This window comes from Toxotes jaculatrix, chromosome 5 (assembly GCF_017976425.1).
Source record: "Toxotes jaculatrix isolate fToxJac2 chromosome 5, fToxJac2.pri, whole genome shotgun sequence".
Lineage (NCBI taxonomy): Eukaryota > Metazoa > Chordata > Actinopteri > Toxotidae > Toxotes > Toxotes jaculatrix.
In genome coordinates, this window is record NC_054398.1 from 6,273,767 (window position 1) to 6,292,180 (window position 18,414).

General features: G+C 43.6%; 2 protein-coding genes across 7 annotated transcripts in view; one reads left to right on the top strand and one right to left on the bottom strand.

Moving 5' to 3' along the window:
• Positions 1–18,414, bottom strand: part of elmo3 (engulfment and cell motility 3) — a 36,549-nt gene that overhangs the window by 7,412 nt on the left and 10,723 nt on the right. For 2 of the 5 annotated variants that reach the window (XM_041037993.1, XM_041037992.1), the window contains exons 9-21: positions 18,055–18,133; positions 17,247–17,297; positions 16,974–17,096; positions 16,491–16,613; positions 16,281–16,385; positions 16,050–16,158; positions 15,815–15,951; positions 10,281–10,444; positions 9,540–9,652; positions 9,340–9,444; positions 9,101–9,180; positions 8,908–8,988; positions 7,409–8,746 (exon numbers count right to left, since the gene is read on the bottom strand). In XM_041037993.1, coding sequence (XP_040893927.1) covers positions 8,534–8,746; positions 8,908–8,988; positions 9,101–9,180; positions 9,340–9,444; positions 9,540–9,652; positions 10,281–10,444; positions 15,815–15,951; positions 16,050–16,158; positions 16,281–16,385; positions 16,491–16,613; positions 16,974–17,096; positions 17,247–17,297; positions 18,055–18,133 — 1,483 coding nt within the window. In that variant the 3' untranslated portion in view covers positions 7,409–8,533. Of the gene's footprint in view, positions 1–7,408; positions 8,747–8,907; positions 8,989–9,100; positions 9,181–9,339; positions 9,445–9,539; positions 9,653–10,280; positions 10,445–13,685; positions 13,834–15,814; positions 15,952–16,049; positions 16,159–16,280; positions 16,386–16,490; positions 16,614–16,973; positions 17,097–17,246; positions 17,298–18,054; positions 18,134–18,414 lie in introns of those variants that run through there. The other 3 variants (XR_005894080.1, XR_005894079.1, XM_041037994.1) reach the window with 3 other exon arrangements.
• lrrc29 (leucine rich repeat containing 29) lies at positions 1,342–7,378 on the top strand. 2 transcript variants are annotated; one of them, XM_041037995.1, is made up of 11 exons: positions 1,342–1,657; positions 1,940–2,041; positions 2,195–2,329; positions 3,342–3,521; positions 3,868–4,173; positions 4,432–4,648; positions 4,867–5,024; positions 5,123–5,338; positions 5,427–5,639; positions 5,749–5,966; positions 6,058–7,378. In XM_041037995.1, exons 1-11 carry the CDS (start codon positions 1,604–1,606, stop codon positions 6,224–6,226), a joined length of 1,968 nt encoding a protein of 655 aa, XP_040893929.1. In that variant the 5' UTR covers positions 1,342–1,603; the 3' UTR covers positions 6,227–7,378. The 2 variants fall into 2 exon arrangements, with proteins under 2 accessions (XP_040893929.1, XP_040893930.1); XM_041037996.1 differs by having other exon boundaries at positions 1,977–2,041.

Sequence of the window (18,414 nt, forward strand, 5' to 3'; positions counted from 1 at the left end):
GTTTTGTACAATGATGTAAATATATTTGTTTTCTGAAAAGTAGAGGAATCGCATTTTGGTTTTCCAGCTAATGAAAAATCCCTGTACTGCTTTGCAGTGTCATGAGATGTACATGCATTCTAGAAATGCTAAATGTTTAATTTGGGCTGTAAACGCGTTTTACTCAGTGGTGATGTAATGTAATGATATTCATTTTTGTATAGATGGTTTGATTATTGCTAAGCCTCAGAAGATGGAATCATAAACCAGCTACCCACACTGCCAGACAATCTGTAAAGAGGAATGTCAGCGTTGTTTCTCTTGTATGGTTGTGTGTGTGTGTGTGTGTGTAGTGTGAGAGAGAGATGACTGCATATAATGGACTATAACAAATGTATGTGTGTGTGTATATATACATATATATCTTTTCTTAAACATGAGTTTGTCACTGATGTAGCTCTGTCTTTTGTGAATTTTGTTTAAATAAATGGACGTTTGCTGAATATAGTAACCTGAGTTATTATCATTATTTAGGTTAAGAAAAAAAAAAAAAAAAGCCTGACAAACAACAAGACAAGCTGCAAACCAATCAACCGCAAACCACAGCAGTGAAAACTAACAGGAAACGACACTCTAGATCCATGTGCTGATACTTGTTCTGATACAGAATGTGGTTACTGGTTTAACTGTTTAACCGCAGTGATGTTTTCTTCATTCAGCAGTGTGTAGACTAGACTAATGTTTGTTTTTTCCAGTGAATGCATTAGTAGGAATTAATTTGCACTAATACCACAGAGTAGAAATACAAGTAAGTATATAACTATTAGACTAATGTTAACTAGTTTATACTGATTTTCTGTAATTAGATATTTGATTTGATTTGTATTAATAATCTGAATCAGCAAAGTAACTAGTAACTACAGCTGGTAAATGTAATGCAGTAAAAAGTACTATATTTCCCTCTGAAGTGCAGTGGTGTAGAAGAACAGCTGAAAATGGAAATACATGTAGTACAAGCAGTTTTGCTTTTTCCCGTGGAAATTACCAGTAGAAATTTTCCAGTTCCTGTAACTGACTATATCACATCAGGTGGTTTTAGCTTAACAGTCAAGGATCGCTGAACTTGTTGTCTTATACAGACGTGTGTGTGTGTGTGTGTGTTTGTGGTTGACCTAAATAAACAGAAAATGTTTTTAGGTCAAGTCGTACTAAGTGTTTCGCGGGGGGTCGTCGTGGGTTTTATGGTACCTCGGGAAAAAAAAAAAAAAAAAAACTCATTTCCCACAATGACCTGCCCGTCGACGTCAGCAGGGTTTCGGTCAGCTGATCAGCTGAAGCCAGACTCCCTACGGAAACGTAGGAACTGTGGCACTGCAACTCAGTGATACGACAGCCGGCAGCAGAGCTCCTTATTGCCTCCCATAGATCCGATATTGGTAATTTTATTGATTAGTTAACGGACAAATCAGGCGACTTAACGGCTTCTCTTCCCTGTGCAGCCATTAGCTTAAACGCTGAGGCTAGGTAACTACAGCATTTTAATTTGTGCAGCTAGCTAGTGGGTGGCTAGCTGATTAACTTGTGATGGTCAGGAGATCTTTATAATAACGAAGGAGAAGCTGAGATGGGAGACAGCGATGGGGAGGACTCTAAGGAGACACCTGAGCTGCCTGTGGAGGTGAGTTAGATAAAGATTCAGCTGGCACAGCCTGGTTTCTTTTTTTCTTCTTCTTGCTCACAGGGTGTAGTGTCTACAGTGAGCCACATTAGAGCCGCAGTTACTGTCCACCACTGGTGGACAAGCATGTGTCATGACATACAGTTCATGTCAAAGGACAACATGTCACTCAGTCACACAGTATGCTCTCATTTGACGTAATAAACCCCGGGGTAGGCTTTCCTCTTCCAGGATCAGTACCTTTAATATAATCTAATGCTGTATTTCTGTCTCTTGCTATAGATCATAGTTTACATCCTGAGCTTTCTTCACGCTTCAGACAGGAAGGAAGCCTCGCTGGTCTGCCGCAGCTGGTACCATGCCAGCCAAGACCTGTGCTTTCAGGTAATTAGGTCCAGACGCCCTGAGACACATATTGAATGATAAGTGTGGGTAATAAACTCTTCAGAGGGGGTGTGGACGCAGTCTGCATGAGAGTTTATGCTTGAGGGCAGAATTAACCCCACGTCACCTCTCTCTCTGCTTCGTTTTGTGTAGAAGAACGTCACCTTCTGCTTCCCGGCCACGTCCTCGTCCCTGGAGCTGGTCAGAGGTCTGGGCAGAAGGTCACACTGCAGTCTGATCATCAGCCAGCTGGATGGCTTCAGTATGTCCAGATCACTGCTTCTGGAGGTGCAGTATGCTGTCATGTTTTTAAAAAAAAACACATCATTACTTGGATTAGCATGAATCCGAGTTTCTGACACATTTTGAGATCCTTAGCACTTTTCATAGATTAAGATTAAGATTAGTACGTGGAGAGAGTAGAAGCTTTAATCATTATAGATTTTCTCATGGAATTTTCTTACTGCCCGACCTTCAATTTAAGAATTGATAAAATTAAATTATTACTCATTTTACTAAGGAACGCACACAGACCCAAAATAAATCCCTTTTAATGGTTCATCAAGATTAAACAGGACAAACTGGAAGCAGAAGTGGATGGATGAAGTATATATTAATATGTATGTAACTTAATTGCATGTCTGAATGTCAGTGTTGATATAGGTCTTCCCTCTGTCGTGAAAATTATATCGCTGCTGCCATGCAAAGACCTAGTTACTTTGATTTTAATTTAGTTTTGTGTTTTCACTTCAAATGATCACACGCTTCTTTGCGGGCTGAGAGAATTCCCCCACCTCCAGGGCCTATGAATGCCTTCTGAAAAACACTTTTGATCAAACCCGAGTTGAGTGGATTTTATTCATCTCAGACACAAATTTCCACCAGGCTAGAAAAGAAGTCACTCCTCCTCAAAGACTGCCGGATTTTTAATATATATTAATTCTAATAATGTTGACCGGGATGTAGCACAGTCATAACTAAGCATGTTGTTGTCCAAAGTACAGAGAATCACCCTCACTGACCCATATCACGTTAATGTGTGTGTGTATTTGCATGTGATCATGCAATCGTTGAATTTCCTGTTAAAAATATTGTGCACAATCAAGTTGTAAAAACTCAACTGTTGCCTAGAAATATAAGGGCAAAGTCTAATCTACCAGTGTTTGCTTACTGTGTGAGTGTGAAAGCTGGATTATTTGAGGAAGTTAGGTGACGTTATAACCATCACACACATTGTCAATGTGTAGTTTTTTTACGCTGGTAGCAGGTAGTGAATGAAACAGTGTTCCTCCCTCTTCAGGTGGGTCTGTGTCTGGGCTCTAAACTGGAGAGCTTGGCCCTGCCTGGTAGCAGCATAACAGAGGCCTCTCTCCTGAGCCTCCTTCCTCGCCTCACCTCCCTCCGCAGGCTGGACCTCAGGGGCCTGGACAGCCTCTTCATGTCCGGAGCTTTCCTCTCCAGGGAGGAGCACAGGCAGCAGGTATTACATAAGAGGTAACAGTAGGGTGGTGGGCGGAGGCGGGCCATTGTTTTAGTACAACCTGAAGAGCTGACCATCCTGCCAAGCTTTAAGTCATCACCACCCTGAAAATCTGTTCCCCCTAGTGTAATATTCATGTATTCATGAAGCATCATGTCAAGCCAGGATTAGTCATCTGATAAGAAAAGGGTTGTTGGCAGTGACAAATACAAGCATGGGTAAATGTAACCTGTCACACTAACTTCCCAAAGTAAATTTTTATTGTCGTCGTGTCTGCACAGCTTCATTGTTTTTTCACCTGGAGTAATGCTCCAATTTCAAGTCAAACTTCCTTCTTTTGTTCCAGGTCAGATCGGCTCTGTCTGGTCTGGAGGAGCTGGACCTTTCCGACCTGCGCTACCTCTCTGACCTCACCTTCAATCGGCTCACCGGCTGCACCCCGCGCCTCCGCCGCCTCTCGCTGGCCGGCTGCCATATCGCTTTTGAGTTTGACCCGTACCGAGGGTGCCCGGTGGGAGCCGTCGAGGACTCGTCAGCATTACTGTCTCTGAGGAACTTGAAGAGGTTGTTAACAGAGCAGAAATCCACCCTTGTAGCTCTGGACCTCAGCAGAACCTCCATCACTCCTGAGTCACTTCGCACTATTGCACAGGTCAGGAGACGTTAGATCCCTTCAACAGCTTCTTTACTGTTTGAGCAGCAATTAATGATTCTTCACAAATGCAACTGCTCAAGTTAAATCTCAATATTTATTTACCAGTTTATACAGAGAAAAGATGCTATGTTTATATTTGATAAGTTTCAGTAATATTGATGAGTCGTTTCATGATATTAGCATGACCTTTAACTTATTTAAAGACAAAGAGTTTCAGTTGGTTGTGTTGACTTTGTGATATTCTCTCTCTTCCAGGTTCAGGATTTGGTCTTAGAAGAACTGTGTCTGCATGGCTGCAAGGAGCTGACCGACTACTCGGTGGAGGTTCTAGTGAAACACCAGCCGAGCCTTAAGAGACTGGACATCAGTGCCTGCACTGAGCTGACCAGCAGGTCTGTGGAGGCTGTAGCACGGGGCCTAAAGTCGCTGACGCACCTCTCCTTGTCCCGCGACTGGAGGATCACTGAAAAAGGTGCCTGTAGTGTATTTCTGTGTGTGTGTATCATAGACTTAAAGAATATTTTGTAAATAGCAAACCATGGACTTAAAAACTATGTTCTATCCTGCGGGGGGCATAAGTGTGCTCAGAAAATGACACTGAAGAAAAGTCAGGGTGGTGGTAAACATTAGGATTCATTGCTAGAAAACATGTTAGACTTGAAAGCTTGAAAGGATTCCTTTGGTCCACAGGTCTCGCTGAGCTGCTGTCTGTGTCGTCCCTGAGGAGCCTGGATTTGTCCGAGTGTCTGCACATCAGTGGAGCAGAGATAGTGAAAGGCTTGAAGGGGTCCAATGCTGCCAGAGCACAGCTGGAGACGCTCAGCCTCAAGAGTTGCACCTACATTAGGGTGAGTCAGTGTCTGTGTGGGGTTTTTTTGTGTGTTTTCATTTCATTTGTATGAAAAATAGACAAAAAACAACAACCTTTTCCCTCCTCTCTCTGCAGGATCTTGCAGTTTTCTCTCTCACTCAGCTTCTTGGGGCTACTCTCTGTGAGCTGGACCTGACCTCGTGCGTCAACGTGACTGACCTGTCTGTGCGCGCTATCGCCACCTACCTGCAGAGGCTGGTAGTTCTGCGGCTCGGTTGGTGCAAGAAAGTCACAGACTGGGGTTTGCTAGGGATGGTGGAAACAAGCCAGTGCGATTCTGACGAGGAGACGGTGAGAACCACAGACAGGTGGTGGGTGTAAGAGAACTCTTACGCTCTTACGTGTCAGAGCTGATGTGATAATTTAATATTCTCCGCAGGGAGAAAAGGGTCCCAGGTTTACCCGGACCTTCGGCAACATGGGCTTCTTCAAGCCTCCTCGTCTGCCTTTTGAGGAGCGACCCAAGCTGGTGACACAGAATGACCTGGAGCAGTTCAAACTGCAGGCCGGAGCTTCACTTTTAGCTCTCAGCAGACTCCAGGAGCTGGACCTCTCTGCCTGCCCTAAACTCACTGACAGCAGCATCACACAGGTGGGACGCTGAGGAGAGACAAAGGGTTCGTTTTGGAGCAGGGATGCAGAATATTAAAAAAAAAAAAAAAGAAAAGATTGTGACTTTATACCGTTTCCCTTCTACCCAGGTGGTGCGCCACCCAGACCTCCACCGTCTGTCTCTCTCCATGCTCCCAGAGATCACTGACGCCAGCTTGGCGTCGATAGGCTGGCACTGCCGCAGCCTCACCAGCCTGGATCTCAGCCACTGCCCAGGTATCAGTGACCGCGGAGTAGCACAGGCTGCACCATACCTCCACAGACTGCAGCATCTCTACCTCTCCTGTTGTAAAAGCATCACTGATAGGTGAGTGGCACGGAAACCCCAACACATGCTCTGTGTCTGTAGCTACAGATGAAACATTAATTCCTAAGCTCTTGACCTTTAAACCTCGCAGATCCTTGTTCCTCCTGGCGCAGCACTGTAAGCGTCTGAGAACTTTGGACGTCTCGAGGTGCAAAAACATCTCCGCAACAACGATAGACCTCCTCCAGTCACAGCTGCCCTTCTTGGAAAACGTCAACTATAAATTTATAGGTGGGTCTGATCTCACTCTGACACTCTGACTGAATGTCCTGCATGACCACTGGACCTTTTCAGTAACAGAACTCGCTGACCAAAGCCTGCTCCAGGAGTCGAGCTTTTGCACATGTCAGCATTTTGCACACGAACTGAAGAAAATATTGATAAGTTGTCAGTTTACAGTCTGAGCTACTGTAAAACCCACCATCTATAGGTCAGCCTGTAAGTGATTTTGGCATAGGCAGGTACCACTTGTAAGAAACGCCTCTGCCTGTACGGTTAAACATTTCCTAAGTGTGTTCATGCCTGGATTCAAACAGTCAAACCAGGAAGACAAGAATGTATCTGGCTGAGAACGTGCTAACCCCACACACCACTTTTAGCTGTTTGATGTAATATATATATTCAGTTTATGTGGTGCATCATCACTGAGGACACAGATTTCATCCAAGGAAGGCATTTCAGGGTGCGGTGTTCATGCATGAGAATCAAATGAGTCATAATGAGAATGTGATTTGGTTTCGTGTACATTTGTATCCAGGCCACACAAATCAGAGATTCTGCTTGTCATATTAATTGTCTGGTAGTGACAAGGTGTTTTTATCTAAGTTAAAAGGTATATAACAGTATATCAGATGGTACTTATAAAATGTCCCTTAAGAAGTGATTTTGTTGAGACTGAACGTTATTTTTTAATATATAAAAATAATGTAAATATACATCTAAGAATTAGATGTATGATTTAAGATGACAGATTAGCCATAGACTAAATTCTACACCGTATTTGCATAATGACGTTCCATTTTTTTTTTGCTTTGAGCACTAAAAAGGAGGAAAGGCTTACTTTAAATGCTCACACTTGTATGCTTCTGTTTTTTGACTTTGGCTGCATACTTTTTATTTTAATTTCTTGATAATTCCTTCTTTTTTTTAAAATAACCAAACACTGCAATAGCACAAACTGTAGTATTGAACCAATTTTCATTCATATAAGGGACCGTCACTCCTTTTTTTTAGTCTTGCTCAAGCACTGTAGTCTAATTAAATAAATTATCACTTAATACTGTATGCACATTGATGAAAAAGTTTGTACTGTTGTAACGGAGTATGGCACAGAGAGACCTACAGACGGTCAAGATGAAGAATCAAGTTAAGAGGTGGTGATTTTATAAATAAACCAAAGTTTGGCAACTATGCTACGAGACAAACACACATACTTGTTTTTTTTCTCAGTATAAATCAAACTGTTTATTCATGTGAAGTCGCCCAAGGTGCATGATTATCATCACAGAGGGTGGTGTGTCAGGAATGCACTGCAGAGGGAAGTCGTGACTCTGCTGAAATGAAATAACCAAATGCCAAAAAAGAAAAAGCAGCAAACACTCAACAGTCCGTTTTTAGAGTTAATTCAGGGTTTGAGGCGAGACAGTTCAGGCAGAGCCAGCGATCATCGATTGCTCACTGTGTCGTACAGATTCACAGGAATGATTGTTGGTTGTTGCTAGTTTTTTTTCTTGTAGTTGTCAAAAAGTTGATTGTAGCAACAATTACCTATTGTTACGCTTAATAACAAGAAGAAATAAAAAGTCAGCTTGGTACCTAATCTGCATTACTGCAAAACAATAAGTCACACAGAGCTTTCAGAGTATCTCTGCTCCACAGTAATCATTACTGAGCCACTGGGATCCGTACAAAGGCGAGTACCTATAGGTACGTATAAGCAAAATATTTGTCCAACATCAGAAATATGCTGTATTTCTATGTCACACTTTGGAAATAAGTCTAACCTGTACCACATGTTGAGAAAGCACTGTGTTCTAGTTAATGCCCATTTACAAAAAACAAACAAACAAATGAGCGCAACCGGATCAGAGCACCTGTAGCCTCAACCAGTAATAAGCAGCCTCGCACACAGGAATATTCCATGTATCCTACATAGTTTTAGATATATTTAGAAATATAAAACTGATTACAACACAAAATTAAAGTACCATTACTTGAGTGGTGGTATTATATAACATCAAGAATCTCATTTATCCAAGTTGCTGTTGTTTTTGGAAATTTCTGAAGTTTCCAGACAGCTGAGGAGCAGAGAAGAAGAACAGCTGAACATCAGCGGCTCGTTCCATGTTTTCATTGTCTCACTTGGATGTAAAGAATCGGGCCACTGAAGAAAAGTCTAATGTCAGGATTATGAATCTGTGTTATTAAGTGCATGGACGCACAGGTCAGATCTCACGTACACGCCTCCTCTTTCTCACACACACACACACACACACACACACACACACACACACATATATATTTACACACTCACACATCCTAGTTGCACTGCAGCCTGTGCACACACTCTACTGCTCAGTCTGGCTGAAGTCGTAGCAGAAGTTGAAGTTGCTCGGCGGTTTGGGGACGAGGGGCGCGCTGTCAGGGATGGAGACGTTCTCGAGGTCCAGGAGCCGGAGCTTGATCTCCATAGAGAGGAGGATCTCCAGCTCGCTGCGCATGGATTCACTGCTCATCTCCCGGCCCAGGAGAACGTTCAGTCCATCTGTCCACAGGCAGAACTGACAGGTGGGGAAAGACAAGGTCAGTGTAAGTACACAGTGTATTCTTTCTATACATTATATGACACACATGGAAAAGAAGAAACTGTGATAAAGAGGGAAAGGTTCCCAGTTAATGTGTAGAAAGGCTGGGACATAGGTAAGCTTAGAGCCAGACTCACATCAGTTCTGGAGGGTGCGATAAAGTTCAAACTGTACTCTTCTACATCATACGTAATGCTAAACGCCAGGTCCAGGACCTCCTACAGCAAGGGAGGAACACACATACAAACACAGTGAGACTTCTCGTTTCTTACGTGAACCGATGGGATGGGAGCATGAACATTATCTCAAAAGATAAGAAGAGCTGCTGACCTTGTTCTGTTTGCCTTTGTTCTCTTTCATGTGAGGACAGTCTTTTCCTGTCAGCAGGCCTTTGATATCTGCAACTGGAACTGAAGGACGCAGATGAGAAGGAGAGAAGAGAGGAATAATGAAGACAGAAAATCAAGTTAACACAAATTAAAATACTTAGATCAGCAATGATTTTTTTTTTAATCTTTATCTTTTTTATTAATCTAAACAAAGAAAATGTTGTAAATCTTCACACTTACTCTTCTCTTGCAGTGTTTCTATTGGTGGATTTTCCATGTCTTCCTCCACATCGCCGTAGTGAAGCATTTTGTGATTGGGTGACAAGCGGCAGTACCACAGTTTATCTGAGAGAAAAACAGCCAGTCACAAAGGTTAGCCAGACAAGAAACAGTCTACTGTCTTTGAAGGGTGTGTGACTGTGAGCGTGCTGGCCTCTCACCCTGCCTGCGTCGGCTGCTGATCTTTCTGAACATCGTTCCCTGACACAGCCTGTTGAGCCTCTGCTGGCGGATCAACTCGAGCAGCTCTGGCTTCAGGCGCTCTTTGAGCTCACTGCAAAAAAAAAAAAAAAACACAAACACGCACTCAAACAAAATGCTTTGAATTACGTCAGAGTTTTTTTTTTTTTTTTTTTATCATTATTTTGATGAGGAATCAAACGGGGATCACAGCACAGGCAGCACCTCTGCTGGCAAGCAGCACACTGTTACACTCAGTGTTTAGCGACAAACAGTCACATAATAAACAAGTATGGCTGCTGACCTATTAGCTGATTCCATGGGGGTGGAAACTATCTGGAGTCATCATTGGAGCTGATCAGGTTGCACTATAGATACTGTGTTACTTTACTTTTTCTACTTAAAAAGGCAAAGTAACACAGGGTCACTGATATTAAAATGTTTGAAGGCTGATCAGATTTAAAAATACATTCATACTAACTAGCTTTCATCTATTAGCCAGTCTGAACATATATATTTTTTTTAACTAAAGATTCATTCTCTAATTGATCTGATTTCATCTTTCCTGCTTTACATGATTATCAGTTTGTATTGACTATAGAAATGGACAATGTTCTGCCTTGTAGCTAAGGCAAATGACTCAAACAAGGCAACGAGGAGATGCACATGTGAACTGCTTCATCGAGGACTGATATCTAGTCCCGAAACAACTTGCAACTCACAGTACAGGTGGAGCGAGAGTCTCTTCCTGGTGCAGCCGTTCTGTCTGCCGCAGTTTGAGGATCTCGCTGTAGTTGAGAGCGTTGACTTTGTTCTTGAAGAGCTCCAGCGAGGTCGGCTTACTGGACAACGTCCTGGTGATCTGCTCCCTCACCACCTGCATCACCTGGGGATGGAGACATTGGGACAGAGAGATGGTTACGTGCCGTGTAGGGGTGGCTAATCGGTCCAGTTTCCCAATTCGATTACCAATCGATTATTGAGTTTCCATTTGACAACAGTAATCCAGAATACACCATAAACGTACTGCACCATTAAAAAAACAGTCAGCTGCTGAATTACTCTTCTCTTTTATTAAGAAGCATCTCAAAGCACCTTCAGTATTGTGTAGTATAGCTGTAACTTACAAATTAGTTTTTTAAACTCGTTTTAGATGTCTTTAACCGGGGCTACTTTTGTTGTCACCTCGTGGAGTGTACGTTGATTCGGTGGAATGAGGCTTAAGGCGGTTGTCTTTAGCCCACGCAGCCTCCTCTGGATGGAAGCGCGACATGTGAGCCTTCATCCATCCGTTTTCTATACCGCTTGATCCGTCAGGGTCGCGGGGGAGCTGGAGCCTATCCCAGCTCACTACGGCGAGAGGCGGGGTACACCCCGGACTGGTCGCCAGTCAATCGCAGGACCGACACCCAAAGACAGATAACCACACGCGCACACACTCCCCTAGTGGCAATGTAAAGTAGCCAGTTAACCTAACGTACATGTTTTTGGGATTGTGGGAGGAAGCCGGAGTACCCGGAGAAAACTCACGCAGGCACAGGGAGAACATGCAAACTCCGCGCAGAAGAGCTCAGACCGGGGTTCGAACGTGGAGCCCTCACGTTGCTAGTATAGGTGGGGTTTCACATGACGTCACGACACAGCGGCGCGAGGGCGCCAAATTCGGATGGAGGGCAGGAAGTGTTTCAGCCGTTAGCTGACTGACACACACTGAGAATCTACTGTGTGGAAAAATGCCTATGTTTTGTGTAGTTTACCGGTGCTCAAATCGTTCCAGTAGAGAAAAAGGAAAAAAAGCTATTATACGGTGCCAAAAGTAGTCACTCACAAAGGTGAGAAATATAAAAAACTTACCGAACAACGCCGTAAAAGCTGGATTTTAGACCTATGTCTGCGGTCGGGAGGAGCAGTCTGCTAACGCCCGTGTCTGCAGTGACCACTTCGTCAAAGGTATGTTAGCTAGCTAACTTGTTTTTTGTGGCTGTGTTTATATCATTGGGTTGTCGCTTAATGCTCATTTACATAGTAATAATTATTAAGTTACCGGTAGTCTAATATGGACTTCACTGGGACTTTTTAGGCTGCCCTAGCGTTTTAGGGGACGTTGACTCAGTAGTCCAAATGCTATTTCGCTGTCATGTCATACATTAGTATTTCTATGTAATTGACAAATAAACCCCCTTGTATTCCGGTAAGATGTGTTTGTTGACATTATAGCCGCTATACGCTATACGGACTCTGCTAATATTTCCTCCATCGGCTTTGACATGTCACTTACTTCCTGCCCCCCTTGTGAAATCGCTCCGCCTACGTGCGTCATCATGATCACGTGACTGAAACCCAGCTATTGCCACAGTACTTAGTGCAGTAAAGTTTGCAGACAACGTACGTCCTGTCGACGTGTTTAAAACTCCTGCCATTAAAACCATCCACACGCTCGCCTTTAGCCCAGATGGAGCTGGATGGACTGGTTGGCTGCCGGTTAATGTTTTTTTCTTCGTCCATTTCACGCGCCTCTCGTGTCGCTAGCATAGTGAGCTCGCTCGCTGGTTCTGTTACAGGGTGTTTTGTTATGACTGTTACTCAACAGCTCCGCCTTGGGGTTAAATCCTGTATGACAGCCAGTAACTGGAGAGTCACTGCAGTGTATTACAAAAAAAAAAAAAGTCCGTGTTCACCTTACCAGGCCAGAACATGGACTGTGGATTGTAAGAAAAGAAGCACAGCTTACTGGCAGCTCACTGGGGACGAGAACTTCCTCTCCTCCACTCTTTCATTCATTGCTCCAAGCCACACCCACTGGGTTTGGTCCATTCATATATTTTTCCGACCTACTTCTATGATCAGGTATAAGTTTAGGAGCCAATTCCCTCCATGTTCACACTGTCAAATCAGGGAAGTCTGTATCTCCCTCCTCTTCTCTCTCACCCCACACAGGGGCCAGTCATTGATGACTGTGCTCTTTATTGACCTAATTAACCACAGCACCATACCAACCATCCTGGGGTTCATCCTTATAACTGGGATTAAATATCTAACATACATTTCATTTCAAAACTAATTTGTAAAGAAGTTCCTCCAGACTGAGCTGCTATAAAACTGACTCAGCGTTCACTATACCCGCATGATTTTTCTGTGTGTGTGTGTTTCTGCATGACTTGTTAAACTGAGGCTCACATAGGGGGACGGGGGGTGACCCCGACTACCCTGAGACAAGAGCTCAGGGCAGTTGGTCAAACTGAGCGCATGTTGCATGTGTGTAAAATTTATAGCTCTTTTCCGCATACATGCTTCAGCAGTAAACAGTGGAAAATCTATATAAAAATCCATAGTGCTACAGGAACGGGCCAACTCCCAGCTCTGTTTGTCTGCACACAGGCAGCTCTGCTGACCTAGATCATTCCTGTTCACACCCACTTTGATTGTGAGCAATCACTGACTAAAGTGTAATCTGACCCATTCAGTAAAATTCTGTCCAGACTTCTCTCCACACGGTTAAACACTATTGCACAAACTGCAGTTTGTTACAACAGAGTATCAGCTACACAGTGATTTACATAACATTACAAAACCAAGACTAGATAAGTCAATCTTGTGGCAGTCTGATAACGCAAATTCAGATATGAATTCGTCAGATGTTCCTTGAAGGCTGAAGACGAAAAGTGTGTCCGACAAGGGTTTTTAATGTGACCGAACCATTTATGACCACAGAGAGTGACGGGGTCTGTCCGTCAGGCAGCACTGGAAGTACAGACAGTGAAATCCAGACTGTCATTCTATATTGTGTGAACATGCAGGGACACAAAACAAGCGGCTAGAGTTTCACACTGTCACATTGCCTGCTCAAGCCCCCTGAGCCAAAATAACCTCAGTGTCCAGAAATTTTCACATGACACGAGTTTCAGACAGCCACCTCACACTGTTGCGTCATCATAACTCTCATGCTATAAATCATTTCTATTGTGAATTGTCACTTTTTTTTTTTTACAACTTAGCCTTGGAGTAGAGATCTTTACGTACTACACCTGGAACACTTGATATCAAATTTCCAATTAACTAATCAGTAACTACAGAGCAACAAACTGCTTACTGCACATTACAGCCAAGAAAAAAACACCCAACCTTACCTCCATCTTTTATCCTTCAGAGCCGACTACTGCGACAAATTCTTTAATCCCAACTTTGAATCCCACCCGTCTTCAACAATAAGAGAAATGAGACGGGGAAGTGGTGAAAGTGAGGTAGAAAGAGAGAGATAGAGATCACCTACATGACAGGAGAGGTGCAGGCCTGTGGGTGTTTTGTAAATAGACACCCTGATATTCTCACACACATGCACACCCTCCCTGCCCAGCCCCTCTGTCATTTAGCTCCACTGGCCAATAGGAGCGATGACTGGCAGCTGTCTCTGTTCCCTAAAACCCTGCAGCATGTGCATGTATGCTAAATGCGTGTGTCCATGTGTGTGTATGTGCTCAAGGAGGATGACCGTTACCACAGGGGGTGTATGTAGAGTCACGCAAGTACAATCACGTCACTGGATGGAGGGAGTGTGTGTGTGTGTGTGCGCGTGTTTTTGTGGAGCAGTCTCAGTCACATGCACCAACACAAATAAGTCCAAATCATTCTCTAGGTAACGAAACCTAAATTTGCAATATCACATGTACCACTACCACCACCTCTCTTTTTCTTTGGTTTCTCTCCCTCTCCGCTCCCTTCAGTCCAACCCTCTCATTCCCTCCCTCTCATATTGTTTCCAGAGGTTTTACGTTCCCTCTGTTGTTGTGTTATTACTGCTGATGCCCTGGGCGCTTTGTTTTCCTTGTTTCCTTGTCCCTCTGTTTCTGCCGCCTACCACGCTTCTCTTTGTCCACCTAATGCCCCTTTGTCCTTGCCCCAAAGCACCCTGGGTAGGGGGCCGTGGGTAAAAACAAAAGGCCGGTCTGCCGTCCTGGCACTCAGGACACTGGGCTGCTCCTGGCGGGGCAAAAGGTCGCTGAGTTTTATGACTATCAGGAGAACACTTTGTTGATGACGGACGGCTGTGTGTGATGTCGAAATGCGACTCGGGACAAAAGCTCAACCACCACTCTGTCTTTCAGCTGGATTCTCAATATTTCTCTCAGACAAGACCCTGCTGCTCAAGGCTTGGCTAAACCTATTACCATAGTACATGTACTACAATGTGACTGTAAGGTCACTGTCTGTTCCTAAATGCTGTCTGTGGGGGCAGGTCAGGGATAGTTAGCATAAGAATAAATCTATACAAAGTCACAAAAGTACAAAGCTACACAAATCCACCATAAACAGTTGTTTAAAAGGCTCTCATTTAAGCTAAACATGATTCATGATGCTGTTGTTCAAGGTAGGAACCAACAACCTGAGGACTGTATCACAGAACAAGGATCACTGCTTTGTTGCTGAGTCCCAGACGGACAAACATCTAGGATTAGAAACAGTGATCAGATACAAGGCGATGACTAATTTCAACATTATTTCGCCATTTATGGAAGTATATTTGCAGCTGGGCCACTCTGACTTGGCCTACTGTAAATGAGTCTAAGGACTCCATGGGAAGCACGGTGTTGCTATGTCACGGGATTTGTTTGCAGTGAACAGACCAGTTCTGACCGCGGTAGTTGTCGACGTGCCATTAAGCCACGCTAGACCAGCGATTCAGTGTGGGAAGACCTTGTACCAGCTCTCATCCTCACACATATCAATCCGAACAAAACAAAACAACTGGCTTCTTGTCCTTGAAAAATTGTGCATCAAAGAATTCAGCTTGGTCCTTAAACCATAGTTAACTGCATGCTTACAGTGGACAACGTAACCTATCTTAGGGAAACGCAGCTACAGTTATGGACTGATTATTGACTCATCTGCCACTTTCTGCTGGGTCCTTGGAGAAGAAATAACATTTTCCTGACTGGATATTGAGATGGATATCAGGAAATTGCTAAACTAGGATGTAGTCCAACCTTCCAGTACATTTATGGATGTGTCTCAACCATAAATATTGTTATTACTATAAATACAAAGGGACTAAAGTGGTGCTGGAGCCAAAAAGTTCAGGTCTGGCGATTTTTAATCCATGGTCATCACACTCCATGATTTAAAGTGAAAAGACATCTGGATTAATTTGAGGCTGTCATTCCTACATGCAGTCCTGCATGGTGGAACAGCTCTATCCGTGGTGTCTAGGACTGAACATGAAGCAAACCATGCTGTGCTTTGCTGTGCTTGACTATTGTACCTTGTCAAAGTCCTCCTGCGTGGCTCGCATCTCTTTCCAGGTCTTGTTGAGCAGCTGAATGCAGACACAGAAAAGCTCCTCCAAGAGTCGATCCTGACTGAAGAAGATGGGGTGGTAGTCAGATCCCGTCTCTGAGGCTGCCAAACAGAAAGGGAGATTCTCAGTCTTCTCAGCGAAGGTCTGACCAGAGGTTAGAGAAATTTTTATGGCAGTAGCTGGTCGTAAGTCAACTTACGTGGCTCTCCAATACGAAGAATTTCACACAGGATGAGTGTGAGCTGTATGCTGCTCCTGGCAAATGGACATTCATGTTTGTCCTCCCTACTGCTGTTCTCCAGAACAAACTGGGAGAGGGAAACAATTAGAAATTTAGTAAATCATGAAATTAAGTCGCTATCATGGTGCTAACAAAGATTAAAAATATATCTTCAAATTGTGTGACAATTAACAGATAAATCATGCTCACCCTGCTGTAGGCATCAGGATAGCGTGAGGCAAAATAAAACATGGTGTCCAAAGCTAAAAGGCCGGGAGGCGTCCGTACCAGATCCTGACCAGGGTTACTGTTGTTCTGAAACAAAAAGGATTAGGAGGAAAGGGATAGGATCATTGACTATAATATGACGCAAATTGATACACAAATGCCAAAGAATAAGTTCTGACAGCAGACACTTACAGAGAAGCCCAGTTTCTTGAACTCTTTAGCACAGAGCGAGCGTCGCCTCTCGTGGCTCAGACTGTTCTCGCTTTCTGTCTCAAAGGCTGCCTGTCGCAAACTGTGGAGGATGTCTCTCTGCTCCTGTTGTCACAGGGGGAAGATACATGGTTTAAATGTTTCAAAGTGTTATGTTGTTGGACCTAACAGACCATTACTATTGCTAATTACATACTCAAGTATGAAAGATTAAGAGATTTGGCTGGAAAAATAAACTGCCTTTGGCCAAAGAGCAGCTGATTAAATTTTGGTGTCTGTTGCCTCTAGGCAGTTATTGCATTTTAGGCCTAAACAGTTTAAGGATCAGAAAAGAATTCATAAATCAAATTATCTAGGACCTATATTGTTAAAAATGATGTGTGTGGGTCTAACAGGAAGTCAGAGAAACGTTCAGCAGCAGCTGCTGTTTTCTGTCTGAGTCTGTCTCCTCACGTTATGACTCACCTGGCTGTAACAGTCCAGCGGCGTCCTCATGCGAGGTTCCAGGTGATTCAAAGTAACTGACTGTAGGACATAGAGGTAGTGGGCCATCTCATCCTGGACTGAACCAGAACTATGGATGATGTTCTGCAACAAATACACAATTTTACTCAACAGGTCAAACAGGTGGTTTATTCAAATCCACAACTGCACAATAAAGAGGTTTCCTTTTATGACACTGTTAGTGAGATACTAAAAACTATATGAAATGCACATGTGAACAAGAAGATCATTTACCTTATAAATGTACTGACGGAGATTCTTCTTATTCAGAAATGCAAACATATCCTGGAAAAGGGAAAAGTAAGAACAAAGTGAGCACAACTAAAATGTGTTACTGATGTGCAATGGCATGTTTTCAACATGGGGTGGCAATATAGTGTCAGTAACAGACCAGTGGGCGGGACAAGGGTTAGTCTGTGTGGGACTTTGACCTCTGTGATGAAACCATCACTTGCTGGTACATGCGTGTCTGACTCAGCCTCGTTCTGTTCGAATTTGCTCTTGTGTTGGTGACACTGATAAGAAGGGTGGGTTTGTTGATTTACTGTAAAAATTGAGGAAGTGTGTGTCTGTGCCTGCGTGTGTGTATGTGAGTAACAAAGAGAGCCTGAGAGAAAAGAGACGACGGGCTGAATGAAGGAACTGTTTCCGTACAATAAGAGAGGAGCAGGAACCGAACAGAGGGAGAGAAAGCCTCCACTGTCCCCTGAAAAAATGAGAATGATGAGACTGATGGATCATTTTCAGGAGTCTGGCAGAAGTGATGCTCACTCCACTCGGACTCATAAAAACACTCTTTACCCCAAGTCACATGCTTGGGTTATCAGTGCTTCCCATCACTATACAAATGTCTCAGAGGAAAGAGTTGAGACAACTGAAAAAAAAAACAGCTAAGTGTAAGTGCGCACAGTGCATACTGCTGTACCACTGCAGGCACCACTGTCTGTCCTAAACATCTATTTATCTGCATGCTTGTGTGTTTGAACAGATACAAGAAGAAGGGGAACAGCATCAGAAACTAAGAGCCAGACTGCAGCTGCACCTGTCTGTCTGAGTCTCCGGCTGTCTGTAGTAGGGCCATAAGTAGGGCCATGGCTTTGGTCTGTATCTGCTGATTTGTCCTGAAAGAAACCAGAGAGGAGGATGTGAGACAAAGACACAATTTTATGATTCGCAGCTGTATAAAAAGGTGTGTTTAGGAAGAAAAGACAGGGTGAGATCAAAAAATGTTCCTGGTTCTTTCACGGTGTCGATCCTTGCATCAGCGTATTATGTCCAACTGTACAGTCTTGGTGTGATAAATGGCAGACAACTGGTGGCTGCTGTTTCATGTTAATAGTACTGTCGGCTCTAGTGTTTAACATATTTTAAAACTTCCTGTTACAGAGACAATGCTGCTACT